A 16,592-nucleotide genomic window follows, 5' to 3' on the forward strand; every position below is an offset into this window, starting at 1 on the left:
TGTCCAAAGAAAAACTTTTAAAGACTGACAGAAAGCCTGGAGGCTTATTGCTCAAGAGCACTTTAAAGGAGTTAGACTTCTTTGTAATTCTTTTAAGGAAGGCATAAAGAAATGAGGGGTGGCTCAACAGTTATGCACGATGCTCTAAATCTACAAATATATGAGCTGGGGGAAAAAACAACTAAACTCTGGATTTCTGTATCTTAATCTAATTCACACTGCCATACAAAACAGAATTATATTCAGAACTGCTTTTCCCAGCCTGCACTGTACTAAAAATAAATACAGCAGATTGTATAGAAAACTATCACAATTTCAAATTCAACTCTACATTTATTTGATATAAACATATGTCCATGCAGAGTGGTTGTCCACTACAATATGATTAGGTTAAATAGGCTACTACATCATAAATGTTGTGTATTAATAAGAGGTGTTTTTGAATGCATGCAATGGAAAAACCTACTTTGTCTCTTGTTGGACCTGCACTGAAACACAACAGTGTGCACCTTTACTGAATTCAAAGCTATTCCTTGAGAAAAAAACACGAGACCCTTTAGTTACACTTCTGTGGGTACTAATAAATAAAGGGAAGGGATAGCTCAGTAGGTAGAGTGGTGGCCCTATGATCGGAAGGTCGGGGGTTCGAATCCACTGAACAGCTATCCTGAGGTACCCCTGAGCAAGGTACCATCCCTACACACTGCTCCCCTTGCTTCACTGAGTGAATGGGTTAAATGCAGAGAGGAATTTCCCCATGAGGATCAATAAAGTATACATTATTATTATTATTAATCTCTAAAGTGGATCTACTTAGCTAGCTTTACATGATTCATAAAATAATCAGTATCTATCTTAAATGGGTGAGGCTCTTCATTCATTGACAAAAACAAGCATTTTTAAGCCACCCTCTCTTAAGGCAGCTTTCTTCTAATTGGCTGCTTCTAACAAACAGAAGGTCTAAACAGCAGGATAGTGGAGCAGAGTTGCTGTACTGAACAGTAAGATCTGGGATTCTGAAATGACCGTATTAAGCATATCCCCTCAATTTGACATCATTTGGATTCAGGTTTTTTAAAAAATGTATGAGCTGAGCAATTAAAGCAGTCTAAAGCCTGAGCAGTTGGCTCACAGGATTACTTTTACCTCGTAATCGGAAATTTTAACAACAACCATTCACATGTTTAAGTCTTCCTATAGATTCTAAACCCTTTCTTATGTATACATTTTCTATATAAGATCACACATTCTAAAGTATCAGCTAAAACCAGTTTCCCAGTTATACGATCGAACTTTGCATTAGTTAACTTGGAAATCAATAAAACTCAGGAAGCGTTCATTGACAGTTAGTAACATGACAATCCAAATGAGAACGCCAGAGGGAGACATTGTCACGGTTGACATAGTAACTCGTTATTAGCTGGCGTGGTATTTGGTGGCAGTCTCTCCATTCGCTTATATGTAGCAACCAAGCAAACTGTGGGTTACTTTAAAAAAACAGAACAATACGAAGAAGTGGGTTTCTCGTTTTGAACGCACCCTTAAATCACGTGTTGCGTTTCCATAGTCACGTCATATGGGCTCCACCATGTTGTAGGAAACCCGCCGCTGCTCCTCACTCACTGTCAGATTAGAGTTTAATCCGAGGAGGAGGAGGAGGAGGTGGAGGAGGATACTCTGTCAAGACGCTGTCTGCATCTCGGGAGGACTTGCGCTCTTTATGCATTCAGAATAATCGCGATTCGCGTGCTGCTGTCACTGTTTCCTTCAACGAGCGCCCCGCACACTGAAGATGAAACGCCAGTCTTCCGCTGCTGTCTTTGCCTGTCCGCCGACTTGCCAATACGTTAAGATGTTAGCTGGCTAACTAGCTGAAAAAGAGTAACTAAATCGGATTAGCTGCTAACGGCAGCCTCCCTCTGGGTAACAACCGGGTATTATTTGCTGCACTTGACAAATATAGACCATCAAGCGCTTGTCAGTGTTTGCGTTAATTGTATTTCTACGACAGTGTCAAAATTCCTACTTTGTGCTATAGTTATTCGCTAGTGTTAATGTTTCTGCGAGCTAGCTACGTTATTAGCTAGTCAAACCACAACAAAAGCTGGACCTCTGTCGTTCTCTAGTCTGTACAGTTCGTTAGGGAGGGCGAACATAAAAGTAGTAGTGCCTCTGAACCCCCACCCCCCCAGCCGAAAGTCAAGACGGAGGTGACGGCCAGACTTGGGTGCTAGCTGGTCCTGAGGCTAGCGGGCTGAGAAGTGTTCGAGATTTAAGCCCCGACACATTAGCGTTCAGTGGAAACATGTCAGGAAAGGATAAAGACAAGCCGGAGAAACAGTCCACAACGGAACGGCTCGTAAAAGGTGAGAGTCTCTCACAGTCCCAGCGCATCATGCATGATTTGACTGGAAGCTAACGTTTGGTACAGAAAACCACCTGTAGCGTTTGAAGAAACTTTGTTTAAACACACTCGGGCTGTTGCATGACAGAGTTGCACTTAATGGTTATACCTGGTCACACAAGTCACGCTTTATAAAGCGACATATACACTTAAAGTCTCACCTTATCATCAGTACGTGTGTGAATACTAATGTGTACTATTGCAGTCTCATAAGCCTTTCAGTTTTATCAAGGGGATGCTCAGATATCTGTGGATGAACCTGAATCAGGTCAAGATCATGATTTCATAAAAGTATTATTTCCACACTTAGCCACTGGTACCTATGCCAGTGATCGCAGCTTGGCACAAATCAAAGCCGAGAAGCCGTCCTCTCCGGTCACCTTGATATTTCAAATGAATGAAATCTAAAATCATGAGGCCTTCTCTTGGGAATACCCGAGGTCTGCTCAGGTTACCAGTGGAGCTCGACAAGACGGATTCCTTCACGCTTACATCGTCCAGGCTCATTGGACAGACTGGGCGAACATCTGTTGTGTCTCCCGTATGATGGCTGAGGCATAGCAAAGTCTGAGGTAGCCCCCCAAAGAAAGAGAGTTTAACCCCACCCCTGTAACCACCATCGCTTGCTTCTTAATGCCAAAGCAGCCTCCATCTCTGTCTGCAAGGGCACTAGTAGAGTGTCCTGCCAGGGGACTGGAATGCTGAAGTGTGAGCCAGAAGGGAGAGAGTGAGTTAATTGTGGAAAGAATCTCCCCAGTGATGTTCCCAACATGGCCAGCCACATGGTGGAGAGAGAGAGAGAGAGAGCATCACAGTGACAGGGAAGAGAGAAGGACTTTGGATTGAAGTGAGGCTCGGTTTCTTATTAGTGCAGATTTTAAGTTACAAAAACAAAACACTGCTATGGGTTTGGGTCTACCGTCTAACCTGTGACTGTAAGAGGGCTTAACTGATAGACCTGTTGAGACTAATGCTCCTCTGGTTGTGTAAGTCAGCAGTTAAGCTCAATTAACTTCCTTTGACCTGGTATTTCGTCCCTCAGAGTCGGGTCTGACAGCTGAGCGATGCCGCAAGACCCTCAGTGAAGATGAGATTTGGCCCTTCGTAAAGATTTGTGTCACTTTTGATGCGTATCGAACTCGATTATTGCTCCGTGTTAAATCTGACCCTGCGCCTAAAATAAAATCAGACGGGCCACAGGGGCAGCGGATGCAACTACCACCCCACTTGATCGAGTGACTGAGACGGGAAATTAAAAACCCAGGCTGTGCCTGTTTAGCTCGTGAAGGGTAATGCATTCACTGATAATTAGAGCAATCTGAAGTGGACTTGACAATTCATGCAGCCACAGTGCACTCCATTCATCTCTGCCCAGCCGCATCTTTGTAATTCAATCCTCCCCCATTGTGTGGATTTTGAAACAATAGCGAACATATTCGAGACGCCGGCTCATATCACTGTCCAAAACATTATCCTCAGCGGGCAGGATGGCAGATAGTCGCGTCTTTGTTTCTTGAGTCGTTTGTTGTCCTGCCAGGCTGTGGGTGTTGATGCGGTGCAGTAGCGGCCCTGCGTCTGTGTGTGTGTAGTTTTGAAGAGTTCATCAAACATTAATGCTAATTAGGCCAGGCAGCCTCTAATAAGAAGCCACTCTCAGGGCGGTGGCAGCTTAATGTTATATTATTAGCTTATTATTTTTAACAAAACATTTTTCTTCACTGGGTAAATGAGTGGGTTGCTTCGCTCCCCCCCCACCCACCCCCCACCTCACCACGAAGTGGAGAGTGTAAGTGTGTGTGTTAGCGTGTGTGTGTTTACTGGCAGCCAGAGGTTCATTTGTATCTGTGTTTGAACAGACAGCTCCAGTCTTGATCGTGCAGGAAAATCAACCCCAGAATTTATTATTACTGCTATTATTATCATTACTGGAGGACAGCAGGCTCTTTCCTGTTGAGCTGCATGGCTTGTTCACTCCACTGGCACTGAGAAAAGTTATTGTCCAGCATGTGAGGGGAATGGGGGGGGGGATTACCAGCTAGCCTCCAGGCAATTGCTTGTAAATGTGGTCAGCGCTGCTATTGCCTGAAATGTTTAACAGTCGGGTTATGTCATGCGCACGACACAGCCCATTATGTATCTTTATGATTTTTTTTTTTTCTTAAACAGGGCCGGCTTTGTCCGTACAGGAACCTTCTTCCAGTGTGACAAAGCTTTTAAGTAAACAGCCCCTGAATCTCGAAGCCCTTGCTAATAGAGGCTTTACCTAATCTGTTCTTAAGGCTCGTACCTCAGCTTACAGCTCTCTTTGCGGCCATGCCTCGTATGCTTGGGAGCACTTACTGTTTATTTATACCACACTAGCCAGTGCATGACAGCTTGTCCTCAACACAGGCTAGTCAAGTCGGAGCTTTTCCACTACAGGCCAGGCAGTAGTCTGTCGCCCAAATAACATCTTGTGACTTATTCCCTTGCTTTATTGCACCAGCAATAAAAACACGGCACTTATTTCCTTGTGGGGGAAAAAAAAAACAATCTGCAGATCTGCCTCTAAACTCTTAGTCTAGACTCATGGCATGAGCCTGAGTGACAAATACATTTGGCAACCCCAGGCACCACATCACTGATTAGTAAAAATACTCACACTTAAGTCTGAATCCCTTTTATTTTTTTCTCCTCAGCTTGCAGTTTGATTTACTGTGTGTGGGTGTGACAGTATTCTCAGAATTCCTCTCTCTCTCCTTTCTGTGATCATTGCCGCCTGCACCACTTAGCCGATACCGGTGTTTGTCTCCTTCCACGATTCCTGTGAGGGATGGGTTTAAAAGAAGGGTCATATCATCAGCACAATCCCAGATTGGCTCACCTCTTTTTGCATGCCATACAGATGGTGGCTTTACACCATAATTAATTGGTGGCATAATGCATTTGTGTTCGCTTGGTCTGTTGTTGGGCGTACCAGGCATAATCCGTTTTACCTCTCAGACCCAGGCAGTGAGAGCTTGGATCTCCCTCTACTATTGTTTTGAGCTAGCGCAGATTAGTCGGCAGCTATCTGCTCCTGCAGCTTTATGAACCCATGATGCCAGTGTTGGAGCACTAATTTACACCGTGGACACTGCTTTAAAACAGTTATGCAATTTTGATATAATTCCCTGCATTATAGTCTCTTGTCAGAGAGCTAGATTAAATATTGGTTCCGTGATTACCGGCTAAACTAAAACGTGTTGTTTTCCATACACGGTAAGCTAATGCCCCAACTGCATTGCTGTCACACTGCCTCTGTGATACATTTTCCAGGTTTACTTGTTACTCGCTTAATTGTGTTTTGATCGTGATGCTTTCAGGTCTCAGCCTCAAAAGCACTGACCTTTAGTGATGATGGTAAAAGGATTGTGTAGGTGGTGTGGAGCAGCTTATGGGGGGAGGGAGGGTGCGGCTGGGGGGGGGGGGGGTTGTTAAGTGAGGTGCAGGGCTTCTTGTTGTTTGTCTCTTACATGGAGTCATCATGTAGGTGTATGCGTCGCTGCTTCTGTGCAAGTAACTTCGTCTTGGCTCAGTCAAGGAAAATGTCACACCTCATGATTTCAGCTGAAGTGAATGCAGGCTGAGATCCATAATGTTTTTGGGTTTTTTTTTCTTTACTGCTTTTTTCTTTTGTCTTACTTCTGGGGTAATCTGTCCTTATGTGTCAATACTACTTCTAAATTAACATTTTGATCCAAGGGTGGACTGCTGGGACCACACAGTCTTATTCTTCTGATGCCTTCTTCCTTTTCAAAGGGAGGTTTTCCTCCCCGCTGTCACCAAGTACTAATCAGGGTAGCGTTATTGTATTTGTTTCTATATTATTGAAATGGTGAAAACTCTAATAAAACTGCTATGAAACTACATCAACAGAACTAACGCACACCAGCTGTTTGATACGCTGCCCATCTGATCAGTCCCACACCTCCAGACTCACAAACAGCTTCTTCCCCTGGGCCATTCGGACTGTTAAAAAACACTGCCACCCTGCCCACTCACCAGTAACCCTCATCACTCAGGCCACTCACACACAGACTCTATTGAGATCAAGTCTGCTCTTTTCACTTTGCAACTTGTTCTCTAATGTGTGCCTTTCTATTGTTTTTGTATATATTGCTCTTGTTTATCTATATTTCTCCTGTTTGTTATTTAGTCATACTTAGTCATAGTTATATTCTATTCTGGCATAGTTGTTTGGTGCACCCACAATTTTGTTGTACATGTACAATTACAATAAAGGGCTATTCTATTCTCTTCTATTCTATTGTAATTAATAATTAATTGAATGCAATAATGAACATTGAGAGTATTTTTGGTGATCTGCAAATATAGTAAATAAGTCCTGTGATTTCTTTTTTCTCCAAGCCATCTCCTTTTTTTCTCTCCATATAAAAATAAGATTGAATCATAATCTGCAGCTGCTCACAAATGGTGAAAATCAGTTTATCCTTAATTGGTGATGGTGGTTTCTTCTGGAGAATCAGGCCTTCAGACTTTGCATCATGCTGGAGTTTTTCTTTGGAAAAGAAAAACTTAGAGATTAAAAACCAAAAAAGGGAAAAATTATTTTTGACTGGAATCTTGATCATTACCAAGAAATCCAAACAAACTTCTTATCATGATGTATTTCCACTTCACTTGATTTTCTGGACAATCTTTGAATGTTGCAACATTACTACCAGACTAGTATGTCTGAAGTGGACATTAACAGCTCTGTGCTGGTGCTGTAGTGGAACCAGATTACACCATTACAGATTGCTTTGTTTCACACTGGTTACGCCCTTAATGCTAATTAATGCGCACTATCAGTGTAAAAATTCCACAAATGCACTTCATCTTAAGGATGCAGTGATTTTTGATGTTTAGACGAACACATTTTCAGATTTTTAGATGAACTGGGCCAATAATCTTAATGCAGCAATTTTGGCAGCATTTGTTGTATAAACACGAATGAATATGTTGCCAGCAACTTAGTTACGGTCGATGCCCTTATAAGCTTGACTTTGACAGCTTTTTAGCTTTTCATCATAATTCAGGAGGAAACCCCACATCCCTTGACAATATCGAGATTTGGTCCCACCCCTACCATGGAAGGTTTTTCTCGAATGGTCGAGGATTTGTTGATGTTTATTGGTGAACCATAATGACGTCATCTTGGATGGCTAAGAACAAGCAAATATAATAATTGATAAATAATGAGCATCATCATGCTTGCATTTTTCTAAATTGTCTGAGTCATGAATCCAGGCAGAAGTTTGAATTTTGGCACAGATTGTCTCACTCCCCTGTGACGGCATCGCTCCCCTTCAGTTGTCATGCAGCTGCCAACCTAAGCTCAAATATGACTATCATAATGATTTTTTTTTGTTTTTGTTAATCAACAGCTGTGCCATACCCTCCACAACATAAGCTGACTATAAAAGAGCTGTATGAAGATGGCAAGCCCAATGCTGAGCTGCTCCGCAACCACCTCGTCAAGGAGGGTCGCGTGGAAGAGGACGTGGCTCTCAAGATCATCAATGACGGCGCCAACATCCTCCGTCAAGAGAAGTGCATGCTGGAGGTGGAGGCACCTATTACAGGTGAGATGCTCGATATTAGGAGCTTAAGGAGGACTGTGTCATGTATTTAGTGAATTTGGAAATCGTTATTTAAGTATTACTTGCATATTTTTTCAGATCTGTTTCCAGGATAATCTAACAAAAATGCAGATTACCCTTGAGCTGGAGGTCTACTGTTCGGACTCTCGATAATATTGCCCACCCACATGTGCTGTACCCTACACTAGATCCATTTAAGAAATTGTGCTGCTCCTCTGTAACTGACTTTGAACTTTGACATACAGTAAAGAGCACAGTTCAACAGACTATCACTGTCAAATAGTGTAAAGCAGGTGGATGTAGAATAAACAAGCTATTTGACGACATCTGAGCAGATGTTTAAAGTCTGCTTCGGTGATGCTTCAGCATTATTCCACTGCAGGCTTGTTTATGTTCCATGGCTGACGCCTCTCTCTTTCACCAGATCAGAGGGCCTCGCAGGCTGTCAGTCAGGCTTTGAAAAGTGTCAGCTCCTTAGCTGACCTTTGCATACTCTGTTTTGTTTTTCAACCTCAGGAAGCAAAACCCTGTTAAAACTACTAAAGCTAAACTCTGGGGGAGGGGATGACAAGCATGATAAATATGGCTTTGCACGTTTATGTGATTGATTAGAATAGCTCATTCAGCTCATATAGTTTGTATAGCTGAGTAGTCCTAGGTAAAGAGATATGAGAAGTATTGCTTGGTCAGTTGTTCTTTAAATACACAGGAAGTATTTGTACAAAGTCCTGGCTGTGCTACTGTTTCGTTCTCATTGAACCCACAGATAAGTGGCTTTCATTTGCTGCATAATTCAGAAGTAGTGACTTCAGTGATAGTGAATAATAAAAAAAATTTCAACTTAAAAAGAATTCCCCCCTCCACCTCTACAATGGTTGAAAAGGTTAGAAAGGTACCGCCACAGTCCGTATTGTTATGATAAAGGAAGTGACTTTTATCTGCTCCCTTGTCACAAGTGGTCACTACAGCAGGTAGCTCCACATGCTTGTTTTGTTTTGAGTTTTACCTCAGATGCCTTTTCTGACGCAACCCCAAAGGGCCTTGTGTGTCCAGCTGGAGTTGAACCAGCGACCTTTTGCGTGCCAAGCAAACATCAGCATTTACAACTTAGCTTAAAATTTAGCGTGCAGTATACTCAATCTTTAATAATCTGTTGCAGTGTCTATAACCCTTCTATGTATATATTTCCATTCATTGAGGGGATTCTACGGCTTTGTCAAGTCACAGTATAGCTTACGCACTGGTCACTGCTCTCAAATTGTGAGAGCAGCACAGCTGAGTAACCATCTATCTGTATGCTTAAGTATGCACTCACCTCACTGCATTCCTCATCTAAAAGGTGCGTGTCTGTACTCAGGGAAAAGCACAGCTTTAGTAACTGGAAATGAAGCGAACGTAGGTTTTTATTTTTCCAGCTTCTCGCCCCTGTGCCGTCTGGATTATTTATAGTCCTACAATAATATGAAATAGATGGAAAGACCGACCTGCTTGCGGGCATGCATATCTGAAACAACATTAAACCATCCTGCACGTCAGAAGTTGTGATGTCACATTAGCATGGTTTGAGCCCACTGGTAACCTTAGTTTCACCGTCCGCTATTGACCTAAGTTGACCTGGTTCCAGGTTCCACGTGGATATCTACATGCTTTCACACCTGTGACCACACAGACTACCAAGCATGCATCCTATAGTCACACTAGATAAGGAATAACAAGAAAACCCATTGGCTGGTGTCATAAAAGGAGAGTGCAGTGACCCTTCTCAGCTTCAGAGTGAAGCAATACCTACTTTATCTGAGTGATCGCCTTCTCCCTGTGATTCTATTTCTATGGAATGCATGTTTTCCAGGATTACAGGTCACAGATATACTATCACTGATCATAGCAGAGTTTTCATCAGAAGAGTTGTTAAGCCTGGTGGGTGCAGCAGTGGCAGCCTGCCAGAAGTATACTGGTGAAAAGCCACAAGGAGTCAGTAAATGGTTTAAAGTAGATGTGGGCCACATCGTCTGGTCCCAAACACGTAAAGGTAATTTTTGACTTTTCTGTCCACCATCATCATCAAAACAACAAGTAGGATAAAATCTTTTAGGAGAACTATTTGAACTATTTGTATTTATGGCCATTACTTGCATAAGAGCAGCGTCTATATCCAGAATAAGTAATATGGCTATAATATGTAACTGAGAAATTAAGAGCAATGTGTTTGTCTGTCTTTGGCAGTATGTGGAGATGTACACGGACAGTTCTTTGACCTTATGAAGTTGTTTGAAGTCGGAGGTTCACCGAGTAACACGCGCTATCTTTTCCTTGGTGACTACGTAGATCGAGGGTACTTCAGTATTGAGGTGAGTAGTTGTGTTAGTATATTTGAGTCATTTTTATTTTTACTTTAATAATAATGAAACATTTATTTCCTCTTTTGAATATTTTTCACTCTGGTATCAGTAAACACTGTATGAACATGCTGTATAGGTTTGGTTCACAGATAACGCTTTAAAATTATCTGCAGTTATCTTGGAGTGTGTCAGTGTTAAAAGGTTATTTCTTTATCTTCCAAATTTTTATATTTTCATGTTTTTTTGCATTTAAATGTTTCAGTTTTAAGGATTAAGAAGTCCTTTACAATAACAAAAAAATAGCAATTTGAAAGCATTAAGTAGCACTTTGACATTTAATTTATGAATTTAAAGAAATAATCAGACCTATAACAATGGTTTTTTTTGTTTTTTGTTTTTTTTTTAGAAGGGTTATTCCTCATTTTTCTGACTGATTTCCGATCTGGCGACTTTGAGTAAAGCGTTTCAGATATTTAAGCTGGGCTGTTAAAAAATGCTAGGCAGGCTCATTCTTTTGTGGGAAATAACTGGATTGGGAAAAAATGCTAATGTATTAAATCACTATTGTTTATCTAACAGTGTGATATGTTTTGGTGTATTCTAACTGTATGTCTTGTATGTTTAAGAAAAAAAAGCTGTCTTTATATCCAATTTGGATACAAGTGTTACTGTCAGAAAGTAAAATCTAGTTTAGTTATGTTTTGGTGGCTTCTTATACTGCTGCTTGTATTCTAAGTGTATATGATGTTGCTGCAAGTCACATTGAAAGGGCTGGAGCTGATGTAATGAAAAGCATTTGGACTTGAGCGTGTTTCAGTCCCACTTTGATTCAGATGGTTGCTCATGGTGAGAAAGGCTGCTAAAATGTGAGTACTACTGCAGTGCTCCTTGACCAAATGGGTTTTTGTGCCCTAACTTTTATTTCAGTGACACCTCCAAAGGGCACACTTTTCTACATGCTGATTAGAACAGTTAAAAATAAGACAGAGGAGTGGAGCAGAAAGCTGCAGTGCGACTCTCAAGATCTCTGGCTGGAGGGCTGTGCCTGTAGAGCGTTTGAATTTATTGCCGTTATAATGGTGAGCTGGTTTAAAGTAAAACATAAATCACACATTTGGAATGGTTTGTGTACATTACAAAAAAACAAGCATTTATTTATGTGTTGGTCCCAAGGAGCCAGACTTTCTTGTAGCCTTTAAATTTGTCATGAGCAATTGTTCTCCAGGCTCTCTGAAGGTCTTTAAAAGTGTTTTTTTAAGACATTGGCTGCTTTTTCACCATTTTCAGGGGAATGTATGAGGGTTTGTTTTTTTTTGTTTTGAAGCCACTAAACAGTGGCATATGAATCAAGCATAAGAAAAGCATCTAACTGAGGGGATGACTCAGTGTTATGTATAAGAGACAATTTATCACTGAACCAGTTTTAAGCTGTGTTTTTAGGCACTTTGTTGCTAGCAGCCTGTCACAAAATCTCATTTGTTTCAATTTTGTAAGCTGAATATAAGAAGCTAAAGAGTATTAAGGTTGTTCTGGTGGAACCTGGTGAGCAAGTAATTGCATAAAAGTTACTAGGTCTTAAGTTTAATATATATTAAAAAAAAATGCAAATGATTCCACTTTGGCAGGCGTGAAATAGCATTTTTACACAAAAAGGTGATTCCAAAAGAGCCCGAAACCTGGCAGGTGTCATCGTGGTGTGCATTTGAGGGAACTAGACACATGGAGTAGGGCTGGGCCATATCATACCGTTCACGGTAATACCGGTATAATGTTAGGCAACGATAACTAAATGAAATATCGCAATAGAATATGGGTAAAACGTGCATGCGCAGTGCCTTTGTTTTCATACGCACATGGCAGAAAAAGCATGGGGGCCACGGAGAATGAGAAGGGTGAAGGCGGATCGTTGAATGAAACAGATTCATCAGAATTGGTTTGTAAAAATGGTGCAACGTCAGTGGTGTGGAACTGGTTTGGCACAACTTTTGGTAGAGCATGCAAGCGGGCCGTTGTTTTTTTACCGTGTTTTTCGAAAAATAAGTTGCTCTTAAAATCCTTTGATTTTCTGAAAAATTGACAGTGCCCCTTATAATCCGGTGCACCTTATGTATGAATTCTGGTTGTGCTTACTGACCTCGAACCATAAAAAAACAGCTGCTTGTTTAAGTGAAAAATACATTGATGGGTTTTTTTGCACTAATAAAGTTGTGGAGTTTTAAAGTATTTTGTCTCACATCAATTATCAATTATCGTCAGTTATATCATTGTTGCAAATTTTTTAATATATATTTTGATAAATATTTTTGGCCACATTGCCCTGCCCTAACATGGAGAATGAAATAAGAAGGGGCAGACCTAAAACTATCTATAGCAGATGAACAGCTGATCTGTGGCCCTTCAGTTGGTCCATCTACTGTTTACTGAAGCCTCATTAGAAATGGTCTCAGTTGAAGAATGTATGTGAAGAAGAAATTCTTAAGGAAAATGTGGAGAGAAGGCTGAGGTTTTTCCACAAGAACTGAATTAATCTTGGAATTGTCTTCTTTCTTTGAGCGTGTCAGTGATCCCAGTGATCCTTTTACAGCACTGTCCATGCTGTAAAAGCATAAAACACACTGTCAGTCATGGATTGGCCTCCCCAGACCTTGACATTATTAAAACAGCGTGAAAATTTGACAGAAAACAAAACAAAAGGCAGACAGCGTCCAAAGAAGAGCTTTGAATGTCCTTTTTGTATATATTCCATTTGTCTTATATGCTATATTTCCATGTATGTTTGCACATATTTCTGTGTATCGTATTGCTGTTTGCCATTTTCCTAGCACATTATTAAGAAACGAGGGGTGACTCAAGACTTTTGCACAATATTGTATGTCAGCACTCATGCTGGTAACAAAAACTAGGGAGAAATTATGCCAGATGGCAGTGAAATAGCCTTGAGAGCCAGATTTGTAAAAAAACAAAAAACAAATAAATAAAAAATGGATACCTTGTGGGAGTAGTGTGAATTTCAAGCTTCACTGTTACTTACTCAGACTCACTATGAGTTAGTGTATTAACAGTGGGTTCCTTGTAGCACACATTTCAGATTGTTCCTGTAAGTACTTTTCTTGGTCTGAATTAAGCACCCTGTGGAGCACGAGTCCTCGTAGAACATCTAAAGTATTGATGTTTTAAATATAAATAACATTTTGACATTTCAGTTGTTGACGACTTCTATCCTTAGTCCCAGACCTGCTAGGACCGGCTTTTGGAGTCTAAGTTTCCTCCTTCTTCCCGGCTCCTTGTATATTTGACAACTTAAGAACATAGTAACTGTAAAAGTTATGTTATATAACAGAAAAGAGCCTAGAAATAGTGACTGTTTGGGGCCCAAAGATGGTCCATAAGTGCTTGAAGGGAGCCTTTCAGACATCGCTGCACCTTTTGATAGTAGATACATGAAGGATATGAGTGGTTTTTTTTGTTTTTCTAAAGGGTGTGTGCAGTCCTGATTCATGTCTTCAAGTATTTTGAATATTTGTGGAGAAAAAGCAGAAAATCAAAGCTATGTAAGAGTCAACTAGGAAGTATGCTAACATTTTGAGCCTCCTCTGGGGTCTTTTGATGGCCCTGGGTTATTGCCTGAGGTGGGTGAAATGTCACAGATGAAAAAAGGGCAGAGAAGTAGCAAAGGGAATGAAAGGCTCTTGATGATGAAGATAGGTTTGTTTTTACTAAAGACGCTTATATTTTTTCACCACATATTTTTCTAGAAACAGTGGCGCCTCTTAAGAATCAGCTTGATTTGTTTGGGTACGCTTCTTGTGGTTCTAAAACTCCACAACCTACTGTGGCTGGCTGGGGTCACAAAGTAGTCCACAACTAACATGCGGCAACTAATTAAAAGTAATGGGATACACACATAATATGCAGCCGGGCAATTATTAGGATATAATTAAAAATGCTGCTGAGGGGAAACCAATCCTTCGACCCGGGAATAAGCTGCCAGGATAATTTTTTTTAACAGTACCAGACACTGGATTAGCTTTGGAGCACACATACAGGAATAGCACAATTTGTCTTTTGTTATTGTTTGCCGTATATTTATATACTGTTTTGATGATGATGATCATGAGCACATGAGCAAAAGATCAAATGTAGTCAGTGTATGTACAAGTAATCTGTGTGAGCTGAAAACTCAGGCTTCAGACTGCTCTGAATGCTCAGTTTCAGGCAGTGTTTGTAATCTTGGCTCTATGTCCATGAGAGACACTATCACTATTATGGTCATCCCAGGCACACAACTCAGAAGCACCACCCATCTGCTGTTCAAGCTTTCTGTTTATAAGTGACAGCCAATCAAAAGAAAGCTGGGTTAAAGTTAGAAGAAGCGGGACAGCGGAAGAACTAGGGGGCTTCACCAAGGATGAGATAAACAAGCGTTATTTTAGACTGGGAATCATACAAAGCTAGTAGTAGAAGCTTTGCATGGAGGTGAATTTAAAGATAAAAGATGGACATAGTTGCTGTGAACTCACCAGTTTGGACTCTGATCCATATGGTCCAAATAAGATAGTTGCCAAAACCATTTTTTCTTATATACAAGACTGAAAATATGCTTTTAAATTGTCTGTTTATGTATATTAAGTTTTACAGACAGCCTCAAAGGGTCAGTAGAGAAATTGCAGTTTCTGTTAGTTGATGGGTTCATGTTTTTTTTTTAATCCCAGAAGTTGTCCCTTTTGTTAGAAAAAATTGAGTTGAGCAACTTCGTAATTGATCTATTTTTCTTAATTCGTCTAGAGCTAAAACAGTGGATCAGTCAGTCATTCTAAGGTAAAATAGTTTTTTTTTCTTTTTTAATAAATGAATAATTTAAGTGAATTAAAAAAAAAAAAAAAAGAACTTCCAATTTCACCTTCTAAATTCTGATGATTTTTCTCAATAATTTGAGATTAGATGGTCTTTTTTTCTCTTAAAGACTTTTGATTGAGGTAGATTATTACAAATATAAAATAATCATTAATTGGCAGCTATTGATTTGTTAAAATAGTGATTAAGATCTCTGAAATGTGTCATTGTTTCTACACATGAGAGGAAGCAGCCTAAAGTCACCATGAAACACTGAAGTGTAAAATCTAAGATTTGCAGCCATTTGATCTCACTAGCAGGGCTAGTGGGTTTTTTTTAGGCCACTTCAGTAATGCATAAGGCAGATATAGGAAAATGGATATCAGGATGTGGTTACCTAGGTAACATAAAGAGTCACCGCAGCCTCTTGAAGCAGTGCGTTACCACTGCAGGCCAGCAATTTGCCAAAGTCTAAATTCAGTGTGTGTGCACAACCTGTTTTATTCTGTGTATTTCTTTATTCACTTAGTGAATTCTCTTTGATCCAAGCAAGTATTTCTTTGGACAAACCATCCAAGCCCCAGCTCCACCCCTACATAAACCAGGCACAGGCTGAAGAGAGTGTGTGTGTGTGTTTGTGGGAGATGAGGTGAAGGTAGCCAGTGTTCATGTCTGCCACACAAAGCTCCATGCCCCTTCCTTTGTCTTCTTTCCCCCACTCGTGAGTAGCTGGCTGAAAGAGTGCAGAGAGCTCTCATTAAAACCCATGTCAGCTTCAAGCTACTCAGAGCCATGTCCTTTCCTACGCCTCCGCACATAAGAGAGAGCAAGTCACACCGACAGCCCCCTCAACACATTTACCTGCACTTCAGTCTGATATTCCTCTCAGTGATCAATGTGTATAAGATGAGATGGGTACACCCACCACCACCACCTTATTTCGACATTGCGTGAACACACACCTGCAGGCTCTGGTTACCTTGGCATCTCGTTGCATCGACTTAATAGCGGGCCATGGTTTGCACTAGGGCTGCCACAATTAGTCGACTAGTCACGATTACGTCGACTATCAAAATCGTCGACGACTGATTTAATAGTCGACGCGTCGTTTGAAGCTTTGTAAGCTCACAAAAGACGCAGGAATAAGTAGTAGGATTTAAGAGTGCAATAACGGACTGAAACAGAAGATGGCAGCACTGCATGTACAAGGATGCCAGCTGCCGTTAAACCCCGAAGAAGAAGAAGCTGTGTCCCAGAATTCATAGCGCAGCCCTGCTCAGTTTACAACAATGGCGGCAGCTAGTTCGTTTTAATATTACTCTTATTATTCTTTCTGGGTCACAAAATAAACATTTAACATATTTTCAGGCGAGAATGTGGCTGTGTAAACCT

At 40.8% G+C, this 16,592-nt stretch overlaps 1 protein-coding gene across 2 annotated transcripts in view; it reads left to right on the forward strand.

The window, feature by feature from the left end:
* Positions 1 to 1,455: 1,455 nt before the first annotated feature.
* The window catches only part of ppp3cca (protein phosphatase 3, catalytic subunit, gamma isozyme, a), a 36,390-nt gene continuing 21,253 nt past the window's right edge, over positions 1,456 to 16,592 (forward strand). The window contains exons 1-3 of one of the 2 annotated variants that reach the window (XM_084945271.1): positions 1,456 to 2,366; positions 7,813 to 8,010; positions 10,252 to 10,376. In XM_084945271.1, coding sequence (XP_084801397.1) covers positions 2,306 to 2,366; positions 7,813 to 8,010; positions 10,252 to 10,376 — 384 coding nt within the window. In that variant the 5' untranslated portion in view covers positions 1,456 to 2,305. The remainder of the gene's footprint in view (positions 2,367 to 7,812; positions 8,011 to 10,251; positions 10,377 to 16,592) is intronic. The other variant, XM_084945270.1, reaches the window with a different exon arrangement.

The sequence above is a fragment of the Perissodus microlepis genome, chromosome 12 (assembly GCF_051167445.1).
Source record: "Perissodus microlepis isolate ML-2025 ecotype Zambia chromosome 12, ASM5116744v1, whole genome shotgun sequence".
Taxonomy (NCBI): Eukaryota; Metazoa; Chordata; class Actinopteri; order Cichliformes; family Cichlidae; genus Perissodus; species Perissodus microlepis.